This window comes from Diadema antillarum, unplaced genomic scaffold (genome assembly GCF_040938485.1).
Source record: "Diadema antillarum isolate AM-2024a unplaced genomic scaffold, OU_Dant_1.0 scf00000201, whole genome shotgun sequence".
NCBI lineage: Eukaryota > Metazoa > Echinodermata > Echinoidea > Diadematoida > Diadematidae > Diadema > Diadema antillarum.
Window position 1 is genome coordinate 2,349,179 of NW_027271090.1, and position 14,269 is coordinate 2,363,447.

The 14,269-nt window shown below is 38.6% G+C and overlaps 1 protein-coding gene across 1 annotated transcript; it reads right to left on the reverse strand.

Annotated features, from left to right (window-relative positions):
- Positions 1 to 1,845: 1,845 nt before the first annotated feature.
- LOC139723862 (integral membrane protein GPR180-like) lies at positions 1,846 to 13,793 on the reverse strand. Its single transcript, XM_071635067.1, has 10 exons — positions 13,689 to 13,793; positions 11,592 to 11,779; positions 10,667 to 10,804; positions 9,765 to 9,965; positions 7,597 to 7,703; positions 5,997 to 6,120; positions 4,808 to 4,959; positions 4,157 to 4,348; positions 2,765 to 2,842; positions 1,846 to 2,241 (listed from the first exon to the last, which is right to left on the reverse strand). The coding sequence occupies exons 2-10, from the start codon at positions 11,734 to 11,736 to the stop codon at positions 2,077 to 2,079; spliced, it is 1,302 nt and encodes a 433-aa protein (XP_071491168.1). The 5' UTR covers positions 11,737 to 11,779; positions 13,689 to 13,793; the 3' UTR covers positions 1,846 to 2,076.
- Positions 13,794 to 14,269: the final 476 nt, after the last annotated feature.

The following is a 14,269-nucleotide window of genomic DNA, read 5'->3' on the forward strand; positions in this document are numbered from 1 at the left end:
TGCCAGGGGCCGGTTCTTTAAAAAACAAAACAAAACAAAACAAAACAAAACAAATCAGACCCCACCCCTCCCCCCACCCCCCCCCCCCAAAAAAAAAAAAAACCAAGTAAACTGGGGGGGGGGGGGGGTCACTGCACCCATGACTTTCCACAGGTCGCTGCCCTCTGACATTCTTTACATCAAAGAGGTGGGTGGCTGTAACTACTGACTTTCACCCTTGCCTCCTTCTTCAAATAAGGCTCTCCTAGCCGAAGGCCCAACTAATGAAATTCAACCATGGTTTTCAAAGGTTGTCTCACTGGAAATTGCCTTTGTTGGTGGCTTAACTTAATCTCGAATAGCAATCCTCTGCTTTGCTTCTCTTGCAATTACTAACAGCAAGGGAGCCTTTGACAAAGGTACAGAAGTGCTAGCCATATACTGTACAATACTGTATACACCAAATATTTCGCGAGGTTTTTATTCTTGCAAATTTTCCGAGTCAGGTGCTATTCGCGAATGACAAGCGAAAATACTGACTCTGATCCCGATATGAATGTGACGTGCATACTGTTCAGCACTGTACTCCACGATTGCGAATTTAAGTCCCGATTCGCAAAAATGTAGATTCTCTATCAAAATATATGGCGTATACAGTACAGTGGAAACTCGATATAACGAGATGGTCGGGACCGAGTCATTTTCCTCGTTATAGCCGATATCTCGTTATATCAGTAGGCATAAAAGAAGGCATAAAATAAAGACATTAATTTGCACATGTGGGACTACCCATCATATTTCAATCAACACTGATAACTTGATAATGTATGTGAGGGAATTACTCACCTTTATGGGTAAGAAGATGTTTTTCGCCAAGGAAATGCAATATCAAGAATGTGTTTCTTATTAATTGTAGATGTTTGAATTTGTAAATTTATATAGCTTGCGATTGTATCAAGATCGTCTGTGGATTGGTATGTGGTTATCGTATGGGTGTGTGTTGTGTGGAAAGCTTGAATATGGTCTGCACAATTCTGTGTGTGTACGTGACACATTCTGTATGTACATTATGACTGCGAGTGTGTGAAGACGGGGAATTCCCTAAGTAGAAGGCCAATCACAGCATCAGATTGCCTCACACCTGCTAAACGTCATGATATATGGCCGTCCCACCACATTTCCTGCATGTATCAATGTGCATGCACACACACACTTCACACGTACAGCATGCAGTGCTAGCTGGAGTGCACTGAAGAAAATGATTATGTGTATACAAGACAGTTTTTGGCGCATCAAGCTTTACAATCTCGGAAGATGATAGCACAGGCGAAGTAAAGCTTTACCGATGGAAGGCATTTTGCTTTACCTCGCTATAGCAGGTTTGATTTACTATGTTTTTCTTTGTTTGGAAGTCACAAAATTTATCTCGTTATAGCAGTTATTTCGTTATAGCCGATCTCGCTATAAGAGTAGCATTTTACATAGACTTGTGTGGAAGGAAATTTGGGACCGAGAAAATTTCCTCGTTATAACCGATATCTCGTTATAGCAGTGTTCGTTATACCGAGTTTCCCCTGTATATGTGACCCTGAGGTTGGCTTTTTCCCATGCACTGTGGAAGTTTCTTCCCTCCTGCATCACTCTAGCAAGTGGTGGTGCATTATCTTCCGAGAGCATGGTGAGCCATTGACTGCCAACAGCAAGCAGCCGGGTTATAACCATAACATAGGGCTGCACACTAACCCATTTTTTCCACTTGTCCAACCTGTCTGTCGCACCAGTAGGTACCCATTTTTTCCCCCATTTTTTTACTGGTCCATTCCTGAAAAAAAGTTACTGGTTTAACAGTGACTTTTATCCGTCAGGGACTGTCGGACCTGTGCCAGTGTGCAGCACTGCATAACAATGCTACAGCAAGCTTGCTTTAAATGAGGGGATTGCCGACAAGCACGTCTTCACCAAGCTTTTATGAGTAACAGATGTTGATGTTCCACCAGTTATCTCACAAAAGAATGCATGAAGACAAAGAGGAGACAGAGAGAGAATGAGAGAAGGAGATGGAGGTCGATAGAAGTTGAGGAGCTCGCTGGCCTTCTGTCATGAGGAGTAGTTCTTGAGGTTGAAGTTCTTCTCAAGGCGTAGCGGCAAGGATGACGAGGAGGACAGGGAGGAAATCTCCCAGTACAGACTCCGTGAGAGGAAGAGGCGGTAGAGGAGCACGACGATGACGGCCTGCATCGACGTCACAGTAACCAGCAGAAACTAGACGGAGAGAAGAAAACAAAACATTCTATGTAATGTTTGAGGACAAACTGATTTTGCTCTAACACGCATTTCCCACAGACACCTTCCCGAGTATTCTCGAGATTCGGTCTTCAACTGGTTTACTAAACATGATGAGCTATCACTTCGTCCTTTTTATATCATCTACAGCAGGTTCTTGTATAACTAAAAACATGAAAAAATACAATGTACAGTAATCTCAATTTTCTTTTTTAAACATAACCTCCCAACACCCTACTCCCTCGCACCCCCCCCCCCCAAAAAAAAAGAGAAAAGTACAAAGAAGAGAAAATAAACAAAGGCACTACAATTCTCGATGACTATCATCTGCATACTGGGTTAATAAGCTTTTGATTTATTTTTTCTAATGACAAAGAGAAAAATTAAAAAAGAAACACACAACAACTCGGCATTAACACAGGAATGTCAAGTGGAGACGGATCTATACATTTACTTTGCTATTGTGTATCACCAATTACCACGGTACACAAGAAGAGCTTACCCTCTTGCGGATGAAGTGTGAGAATAGAAGTGAAACAAAGACCAGCACTGGGTACGCAAAGAACCATATTAGAGACAGCTGCGGAAATGCACAAGAAAAATATTCAAATGATGAGAATGACATACTTAGATGATACTCTATACTTTAATACTTTGATACTTTATGCCTTTTTTCAGACATAATGTTCATCTATGATTGCATTTTATCATGTGTTTATACAGACGGAGCTACTCCAGTGCTTTCAGTGTGACAAAAAGTCTTTGCAAAGTCAGTCAATTTAGGGATGCACCAAAAACTTAGCCCACACCATGATTTCATGGAATATATGTAAGTTGTGCAGCCACTCATTAGAATTCCTTCGACATTTACTTCCTGACAAAGTATTTTTGCAAATTACGGTAAAACTGATGGCTACATAGTTAAAAAAACCAAACAAACAAAAAAACAAATTCAAATTGTGACATAATAACCATAAATAGTATTTACTATTACATATGAAGGTAAAATAAATACAAATATATATCAAATGGTCTACATTAATACCCATCGGTGTTTGGTCATAATGCAATCATGTGACCAATGCAGACAGGATAAAAATTGCTACGATGCAATCAGTGACATTGTGTCAGGTATTATAATTCCAGAATTTGACCAGAACGTAATAATGTGTATTCATGTATACCACATAATAAAGCAAATATAGCCCTGTCTATCATTGTAAGATAATATTTGATAGTCTTTTGGGGGTTATATTTTTTCCCTCGAGACAATATTTTCCCTCATTACTGCATGTTTCAGGAACATATAATCTCTTGAAGAAAATATAACTCCTGCTGGGCTATCAAGTGTTATATTGCACCTCTTATAGGGCAATATCCATATAACAGCTTTCTTTTTAGGAAAATGTAATTTCTTGACGAAAATATAACTCCTGCTGGGCTGTTAAGTGTTATATTGCACATTTTATAGGGCAATATCCATATAACAGCTTTCTTTTTAGGAAAATATAATTTCTTGAGGAAAATATAACTCCTGCTGGGCTGTCAAGTGTTATATTGCACCTCTTATAGGGCAATATCCATATAATAGCTTTCTTTTTAGGAAAAGTGTTATATTGCACATTTTATAGGGTAATATCCATATAACAGCTTTCTTTTTAGGAAAATATAATCTCTTGGGGAAAATATAACTCCTGCCGGGCTGTCAAGTGTTATATTGCACCTCTTATAGGGCAATATCCATATAACAGCTTTCTTTTTTCTTTCTTTCTTTTCTTTGTTTGTTTTTTTGTTTGTTGTGTTTGGGTATTTTTTTTTGAGAGAGAGAGAAAGAAAGAGCTAAATAGCAATTAATGTATGGAAGCTGTTGTTATTGCAACTCTCTGTACTGCACCTTGGCAAAGTTTCCGTAGAACTCTCTCCTGACAATACTCTTCTCCCTGGAGACCACCTTGTGGAGGTTGTGAGCAAAGAGGATCGCCAAGGAGACCCTGCACATGATGGTGACCACACCCAGAATGCTCTGGTGACTGTGGTAGGCGGAGTGCTGCGTGTATAGAAACTGCTCCCACAGAATGAGTACACACTGCATTTTTGTGGCACAACAAAGAGTAATATGACAAAGAAGCTTTGAAAATTCAACCAGTGATTTGAAGGTATGGGGTCCATTCAACCCATGCAGTAATTGTCTCGATATCATTTAGACTAGGGTTTCTGAAAAATGTATATCATTGGATTATGAACAATATGCAATAGCGTACTATTATGGGCAATTTACAAGAAATCTATCTAGAGTCTATAGTACAGTCTGAAGTAACAGTTGAATAAAACAATAAACTTCAGAGTGTTAGACAGAGGAGATTTGGCAAATACGTCTTTAAAAACATAACCTGGCTTACATGTACGCAATTAAAACATTTGGGTAAATGCCACTAGAGCATGATTTTGTAGCCTTTTTTTTCAATTCGGTTGTCATGGAAACTGAGTTGATAAGCGGAATCCCTTGTTGTTGCCCATAATTATACAAATGGGTAGGTCAGCTTACCTGTACACTAGCAATAACGGCAGCAATTTTGGCAAGAGGTGTCGTCTTCCAGACCCTGGCGGTAATCTGGGTTTTACTCGTGCTCAGCGTCCAGCCCAGAGAGAGACTCAACATCATGTAGAGCATCCCAAACTGAGCTATGATGTCAAGCACTGGATGGAGAAATAAAAGAAACACACTGAGGAACATTCAAAACAGAAAGGCTATGGTAAAAACTACTGGGGCAGTGATTTGGCTCACTCGGTAGTGTGTCTGCCTCCAGATCCAACGAACCTTTGATTCCTGAGTCCAGCTGAACACTGTTGTGAGAATTCATACTGTCCCTTCTAGTATTAGAGGCAAAACACTCTGTCCCTGGGATAAGACATGAAATGGAGGTTCCGTGTGTGAGTTACTCATGACTTAAGCATGCATGTAAAAGAACCTACTTCATTCATCGCAAAGAGCAGGGTGCTAACCCAATGAACTAATCAACCTGCCTACCCATAGTATAAGAAAAATGAGTGAATGATGCCAGTCCTCTGTGGTTCACCCGAGGTGACTAGCAATAGTCGGCAAATGGTATCAACCAGGCGCATTGTACCATACGAGATGAGATGAGAAAGCTAAGACTGAAGATTAGGAGGGGAAAAAACAAAACAAAGCAAAGCAACAAGTTTGGCCTGACAGCTGCTCCACATCATTTTTTGACCCATGATAGGGGAAACTCTTGAGATATGGAGGAGAATGTTGCATAGTGGGCAAGAAATCTGCCAAGGTAAAGCTCATTGGAGCTCGATGGAGATCCCTTGCAAGGCCGGTGGAGAGCAATGACTTTAAGCATTCTTAGAATCTAGCTATCAAAACATCCCATTGGACCTTAGGAATAATTACTAAAAGGGGTTCTGTGCTCTTCGTGAGGTAAAGAGAAAATCTGACTTGCCTACTACACGAGCAAATTTCTCTCTGATGGATTATGACCATGACTGACATTATCATAAAACAGTCATCCCTCAAACCTATGGGTATGTATATCATGCTACACTCCAAAATGGAAAATGAATGGTAAGAACAAGAAGACTTGGAGTGTGCAATTAGAGGGGTTTGTGCTTTATGACACTGTCTCACTTTGACATGGATCACTGGACAGATTAGTAAAATCCTAAAAAGGATGGGACTCTGTGAAAGGAGAGAATGAAAGGCTGCTCACATTCTGCTACATTCTCCATGAACGCCGAGCCGAAGCCATCTTGCGAGAAACGGTAGAGGTGGAGCATCATGGAACAGGTGCCAAGTCCCTGGAAGGCCAGGACCGTTGTCAGCATACCTAAGACCTATTAGGAGTAACAGGAACAGTCTCAAGTCATTAGGGGAAGTGTGAGTCATTAAATTAGACAGCGATATTATGAATAGGGCGCAAATACAAGGGTCCTATTCCTCCTGGGAGAACAGTGCTCAACCCATTGAAGCTGAGCTGATTTTGCAACAACGCGCATTTCCCATTGACACCTGCCCGAGTATATGTACTCACGACTAGTCTTCAACGGGTTAAGTACCTTGCATTGGGTAAATAACACAAGAGCCCCATTTCATAAAAGTTGATAATTTATGATAGCAACTCTTGCTAGAATTGCAACTTCCCGTAGCAACAGCCAATCAGGAAGCCGGATTCTTGTCGTTACCATGACAATTGTCATTCCAGCAAGAGTTGCTATCATATCAAATTTTTATGAAATGGGGCCCTGATCATTACCAATCCCACTTTAAAGGGACAGTATAGTTTTGGTTGAGACCTAATTTCAGGTTTCTAACATATTTGGTGAGATAATGAGAAACCTCTCATGAAATATGAAAGAGCTCGTGTAGTTCCATGAGGAATTCAACATTTATTTGATGAAAATTGATATTCCAAAACAGAGCGATTCTAATAAAGTGTGGGACCCACCTTTTATTACAATCGCTTTGTTTAACTTCATTTTTGGATGTTTCAGTCAGTCCAAACCCAACTTTCATGGACTATCATGGACTATCATGTGACCTAGGTCACTTGATAGTACACAGTGCAACACACTTTCACTTCAATGCCGTGCGGTGAGCACAGCAAATTCATTGTTTTGTCATCTACGCGCACACGTAGCCTAAGCCCTATTAAGGATACCTAAAAAAAGACAGCTAAAACTGTTTCAGATGTGGAATAAAATGGGAATTTCTAGGACCCTAGATGTGGAATATAAAGCAAATATATTCGATCTGAATGTGTACGCTATCTTTCCTCAGCTGCGCTTCGGAAAGATAGCTACATCCAGATCGCCTCAGAAGTGACAGTTTGTCCAATCACCTTCACCAACGTTGATTATTTGCTTGCTATCACAACTCTAATGATGGTGAAGTGTGGGGAATCAAGTTTTCAATTCAGTAGCATTATCTTTTCAAATTTTACTAGAGTTGAAAGTGAAGAGTGTGAAAAAGTAAGGATATATTGGCAATATCCCTTGCAAATACACACAAAAAAAAAACACATCTAATTCCAACACTGTTATACTACTATAGTGGTGTACTCATACATTCACTTAAAATTTGGGAAAGAAATTGCATATTGGTGACCAGACCTTGTACACAAATTTGTACATTCCATTTACTCATTTTGATCTGTTGATGAACTTCTTGCTTCTAACACCACTACACTTTACAGGGCACTCACACTAAATGATAGAAGGCAAAAAGACAAAACAAAATGAACACTAACAAAGATGACAAGACAAACAAAATTTTATCACGATGACCACCTGGCAAACAACTTCCTGACTCACCTCATGCATTGGACCTCTCTTTTTCAGTGTGTCGTACAGCTTTGGGGCACATATACATCCCACTACAAAGTAGACAAACGTCAGTCCCTCGTAGAATGTTAGCAAGCCTGTACAACAGCACCATAAAAAAAAGATATGTGGGACTACAACGTAAGACTCCTTAATCATCAAAAATTGTCTTCACAAAGAATCTTAAGTTGGCTTTTGCCAAGAATTACAGGGAAAAAAGTGCATGAGCAATAATAACAATAATGATAATCATGAACACTTCTAATGTGCTGTGTCTGTCACACATTGATACTCTTGCCACACAGAAAGGTGAGTGCCCTTTATGACTTTACTTCATACGGAAAGAGTCACGACTGAAAGAAAGCACGAAGAGTTATTGGAACTAAAAATGTTTCAAGGTCTTTCTTGAAAAGAGGACCAAAAAAAAAAAGAAGGATACAACAGCTTGTTAACAGCAATTGAATGACCTGATTCCAAATCTAAACACTTTCTTTTCTTCCCTTGTCAGAAGCACCAAAGATGGATAATTTCAATCTTGCCATGTAATTTGACAATCTGAAGTAAACATTCTGATGTTGCCAGAAGCAAATTAAAAAAAAAATGTGTTGGGTGTTTGTTTGCTTTTTTTTTTTTTTTAGAAAGCTTGTATGGCAAAATATAAACTGTTCTTCTTCAAACAAATTGATATGAACAAAAGTTGGGACCCACCTTTTATTACAACTGCTTTCTTTTCCTTTTTTTTTTTTTTTTTGGGGGGGGGGGAATCTCAGCCATTTCAAAACCGATTTTCCACATATCAACTATGAATTCCTATTTGAATGGTATGCTCTTTAACATTTCATAAAGTGGTTTCTAACTATCTCACAAAAAGTTAAAAGCTGAATCCTCATCTCAACCAATACTACACCATCCCCTTTTAGTAAGTTTCGTATGTTTTCAAACATCAGTAATATTAGACACAGTCGCATACTTAGTTGGCAGAGGTGATGATGGCATCACATCACAAGTCTGTCATTGAACCGAACTTAGATCTTCAATGAATTTCTTTCTTCTTCTTTTTTTTTGACATGAAATCAATTTGAATAAGATGCACTATTTGCTTCTAGTGCAGTCTTGTATATCAAAGTAATGATGACGGGGGGAAGGGGGGTGGTCACAGTTTTTAATTCACCAACTGAGGCAGGATTATGTTATCTCTGTGAACAAATCAATCAGAAAATCATGACGTGATCTATGAATCTTCATATAAGACACTGCACCTCAAAACAAACAAAAAGTCGCCAGACATGAATTTTTAGTTAAGACCATATTCTGAAAGAGCAGACTTTAACCTTTAAAATGATGTATAACTCAAATCAAATGGACTCTCCTAACCTATCTAAATAATGAAAAGAAAGCACAAACTCAGGAAAAGTGTGAACTGAGAAAAGAGGCTCTGAAGTACAGTGTCTATTCAAGCGCTTAATCTTTATCAAACCGTGCTGGCTGTGCGATGAATGGGACAAAAAAAGCAGGAAGTAAACTACCAGAGTGACAATAATGAAGGGATTATCAGATTAAAGTGAAATTTAGCATGCCTCATTAACACATTCTGTCCATAAATAATGCTAACTTTCAAAGCAGTAGCACTATCCTTTCAAAAGTTATTAGAGTTGAAAGTGAAGACTGTGGACAGGGTTTATCAGAAATGAAAACGGGATTTTAAAGAAACACCTAATCACACTATTGTACCAAAAATGCTCGAGATAAACTGCTAAAAAAAACACACTTTCCTGCCCGTTTTATGATACCAAATTTTAGCATTATGTAAAAGAAGACCCGCTCTTTCAGAAAACATGAAAAAATCAAGTTCGGCTAGGTTGACCCATTTCACTTATTTTCAGTCCTCACGCAAAATCAGTGTGTGCGACTTTATGTTCGTTTTGAGGTGCACGGTCACATATTTACCTGTAGTCAATGAAAACATTAAAAAAAAACTTTACAATTACATACCCTTTCTTTAAATTATGTCTGATATCTGTGAAATGTTTATCCTTCTGTTCATTTGATTCAAACATGTAAGTTAACTTGAATATGATATGGAATAACATACTTTGTATCTTATAGAATCATACAGATTTCTATTCCTCTGGAGAGACATTTCATGGCATTTAACTGACCTCTGTCCTGGCATTCGAAATGGCTAAATGGTTTGGCAAAGGAATCCAGATTGAAGAGACGGATGTCATAGTGGATGTACACCGGATTTTCTTCTGGGATGATTGGACTGCAGGTAAACTTGTCTGCGTAGACCACCCTCCAGAGCCCGGAATGCTCCAGGAGGAGTGAAGAGTGGTTGCCTCCCTTTTCTACCAGGTTCACTGGGATGGAATCAAAGAAAAGAGATAGATAGATAGACAGATAGATAGACAGATAGACAGAGAGACAGACAGACAGACAGATAGATAGATAGATACATAGATAGATAGACAGATGGACAAATATGAATAAATGGACTGACAGACTATGCTAAATTGATGGATAAATGAATTAATGGATAGATAGATACCAAACTGACTGATAGGCATGGAAGGAGAGTGAAGGGCATTACAGATGATATGATAATTTGATATTTCAAGAGATAATAAGAATAATTTATAATACTTTATGATGTCTTTCATAGAGTTCAACCAAAATCCGGATTAGGCATTTCAGGTACAGGTAATCCTTGTCTGTTGTCTAGTATTTCCTCTAATTTTAATATTATCATCTATAACACAATGTGATTTTCCTGTTTTATTGCCTTATTCAAGAATGTAATTTTTTATTGATCAAAACAAATAAAACTGACCATGTATTTCATTCGTATTACCTAATAACCAAAGATATTATAAAAAGTGTCTAATAGTAAATCCTTGCACATATACATTCATTAACACATTTTTCCTCATTACAAAAGACTTAAGCCTGAATGGAATACTTGAATTACACAGTGGTCAAATTGGTTGGAGTAATCGAATGTTCCTGCAATAACTCTTTTTTTTTTTCTTCTTTTTTTTTTCAAGTTGTATTTATCACCTACCATAAAGTTCAGCCTTCTTGAACATATGATTACAATCTGGGATGGACTTAGCCTCAGCCCAAGCCTGCAGCGAGTAAAAGTACAGCTTTCCTGAGGGTGTTGTGTCATTCAGCTTGTAGTAAATACCTCCAACCGGATCTGAAGGAAACATCATGATGATAGAATAATATTAACAATAATTTTAACACTTCTAATATGAATCTGCACCTCTACAATCCAATAAATTGATTCTAATGCAAACAACTTCTTTCCACGTGTTCTGCTTTGAAAAGTTGGTACCTACAGTATTTCATGTAGGTTTTTCTTCCATATTTTCAGAGATATGCCTCCAACTGGCCAAGTTTTGAATTTTTTCTTGTTAATTTTTTAGAACAAACAACCTCAATCCATGTGGTCTCCTAATTGAACAGTATTTTTCTTCATAATCTTTATACGCAACTTTCACATTTCCCTTTTCTACATGACGGGGAACTGTGAGTTGACATTACAGGAGCTGCATAGAAATGCCTTCAGTTTGATCATACGCAATGCAATTTTTTCTTAATCTTCTTTATTATGTCTGTAATATTATGCAAAACTTTACTTATCTCGTGGTTACCTCTAAAATTTGCACTTCGACTGAGAATGTTAGCTGTTATCATTATTCAACAGCACTGGAATTAGTATTTGGCCTACAATGTACTTCAGTCGAAGATTTACTTGCCTAGCAATGCTTTTGCACAGATGTCCATAGATACCTTTAACCATCTTCACATTCTATGATAAACTGAAAATCAACATGGTGTATCTGACACTGAAATAATAGCAAAAGAAGAGAGGGGGGGGGGAACCCACAAAGACCATAATTATGATCATCAAGTTTTGCCACAAAGAAGTATTTAAAGACATGTGATGTGTAAGTGCAAGATTCTACCACCAAACCAACCTGTGAAGCAGAATTCTGTGACAAAGAGTCCAGTGCTCTTCGCTGCTCTGAGTGAGTTGAAAATCCCCTCCACTGTCCTACAGCTCACACTAGGGATGAACATCAGCAAAAACATAGCCCCAGTCTGCCTCCAGATTGCCTCCATGATACAGCCTGTGTACTCTCTCTGTCAAGGCCTTTGTGAATTCCTAAGTCAGAAATTCAAACAAAACAGCAACCGAAATTCAGCTTGAATGTATGGGATCTAGGCCCGGTCAAGTTGTATATCCATTGCCAGGTAGTCCACAGGCATTTTGATATACATGTATTTACAGTATACATGTACATTGTATATGTGACCCTGCATCACAAAACCAGCAAAAGTGAAAGTCCCCTACACATGGATTTGTACTTAAAGGGGAAGGCTAGTAACTGATCAGTGGGAATCAGTGGAAATGCTGGGAGATGATTGTTCCAATCCTTATGGGATTCATTCAAGAGTTTATTGTATATCTATTGTTGTGTGAAAATGATTTTCTTCAGAATGGTCTCATATTCAAGTAATGTGCAGTTTAATGCTTCCAGGTTAGCGTCCCTGGTCAGTGACGGAGCATTAATCTGCACATTACTTGAATATGAGACCGTTCTGAAGCAAATCATTTTCACATAACAATAGATATACAATGAACTCTTGAATGAATCCCATAAGGATTGGAACAATCATCTTCCAGCATTTCCACTGATTCCCACTGATCAGTTACTAGCCTTCCCCTTTAATGGCAGATTGTGGAAGTGCAGACCCTAAGTTTTAAAATGATGTAAAATATAACACAACTGATCTTCCTAACTTCTATATATCATGGAAAGAAAATGTGCACTCTGAAAAAAAGAAGAAGTACCTAGTGTTTACTGAGAAAAGAGGCTTTCAAAACTTATCAGAGTTGAAAGTAAGCAGCTTGAATGTAGAAGGTTTTCACAAAATGAAACGGGGCCTCTAAGACATACCTAATCACCATAAAATTGTTATAATATTCTTTAAAAATTGTATTCTTTAAAAACTGCTAAAAACACACTTTCCCATTTGTTTTATAAACCCAACTTTTGGCAAACTTTTTGTTGGTTTTGTGATGCACAGTCACAAACATACAAAGTGTACATGTACCTCTTGCTCTGCTCTGATTGTTTAATACATTAAAACAAGAATGCACGTATGCATATAACAGGTACATAGATTTGTAGAGACCAATAAATGCATTCAGTCAGGTGAGAAACCAACAAAAAGAGATCTCTTACTAGTCTGATAATCAAGACCCGAGTGTATTGACATGAGATCCTATTTGCACTGACAGTGGATCCTCCATTTTTTTTTCTTTTTGAGTCCAGTTAGATCACATAATCAGGTATTAATCTTTTTTATTTTGTTTTTGGCAGACATCACATCCTGCCCGTCTGTGTGAGCTTCACAGCCCATCCACCAACTGGTCAAGATGCATGGCTGCAGACACGAGTGCAGTAGCCAGTAGTGCAGTAGCCTGTAGTGCAGTAGACAGTGGATCTAGCTAGACCACCAGAGTTACAGACATGCCGACATGTTAAGACAACCGACACACGCAGAGACACATACAGTACAAACGCAATTATATAGATTCAATTAAAAAGCATTAAATTAAAAATATAATAATATTCACTGATCACAGTGTTCAGAAAGCTTTTGAATGATACTCATATAACCAAGTGTTAAGTTCTGCCTCTGCTGCAGTACACTGCTGCTGGTTATTGTGTGTGAGGTAAATTGATGATTTTAATACATACATTTTACATAGATTCGAAATAATTTGCATGTACCACTTCAATTCAGAAAGTCTGTGCAACTTCCTACTAAAAATGATACTGGACGATCAATTTCACACGTGAATGAGGGCATGGTCATCACGATGATGCAAACTTTTTCACGAATACATGTTCAATGATTGTTGTAAACTATGATTGCCTTGCCATATACAGCACTTTCCAACACAGGAATAAACGTATGGGACTGACCCTACGTGTAACGCGTTTGCCTTTACAATGTAGCTTTCCACGTATGAAGAAACTAACAAACAATTTCAGAGGTATTACCACTTGTCATAATCGTCACCCCACTTTCGCTAGTTTTCTCCCACAGTCTGATGCTCCTCAGAATTTATACTTGGCAGGTTTCATCTTTACTGAAATAATTCGTTGGTGTGTCACCGCCACTGCACACTGCTGCAATGGTGGGCTACGTAGATTACGTACACCAATGATAACAGCTGGTTAGGTAGGTGTATACATTTCGCACAGGCGCAGTTTCGGAGCTATTTGCAGCAGCAGCAGACCAAAGCCAGCCAGCCGAACAGACAGGCATGGGGTGCGTGTGGTAGACGTGTCAACTTTACCGGACTGCTGACTTGCTGCGTTTGCAGCTGCAGCTCCGGATCTGGACAATCCTAGCTGCACTCTGCACTTGCTCACTGGGTGCTAAATCAAGTATATCCGTTACCCGCTTGACTTTCGAATTCACATCCAAATCTCAGAAGACTTTCTCAGAGATTACATAGGGCCCGTAAAAGATTCCCAAATATGCTTATAATGATCATGTTTGATTTGATAACTCAAGAAAAGGCAAGGGGATTTTGGAATTATTTCTGACGAGGTCGATCAATTTATTTACGCAATTT

Excerpts from the sequence above, each read along its gene's own strand:
- LOC139723862 (XM_071635067.1), bottom strand. The coding sequence starts at position 11,736 with ATGGAGGCAATCTGGAGGCAGACTGGGGCTATGTTTTTGCTGATGTTC. Across the intron at positions 10,805-11,591 it reads CACAGAATTCTGCTTCACAG|ATCCGGTTGGAGGTATTTAC; the intron begins GTTGGTTTGGTG and ends TGTTTCCTTCAG. Across the intron at positions 4,960-5,996 it reads CATGGAGAATGTAGCAGAAT|TGCTTGACATCATAGCTCAG; the intron begins GTGAGCAGCCTT and ends TTCTCCATCCAG.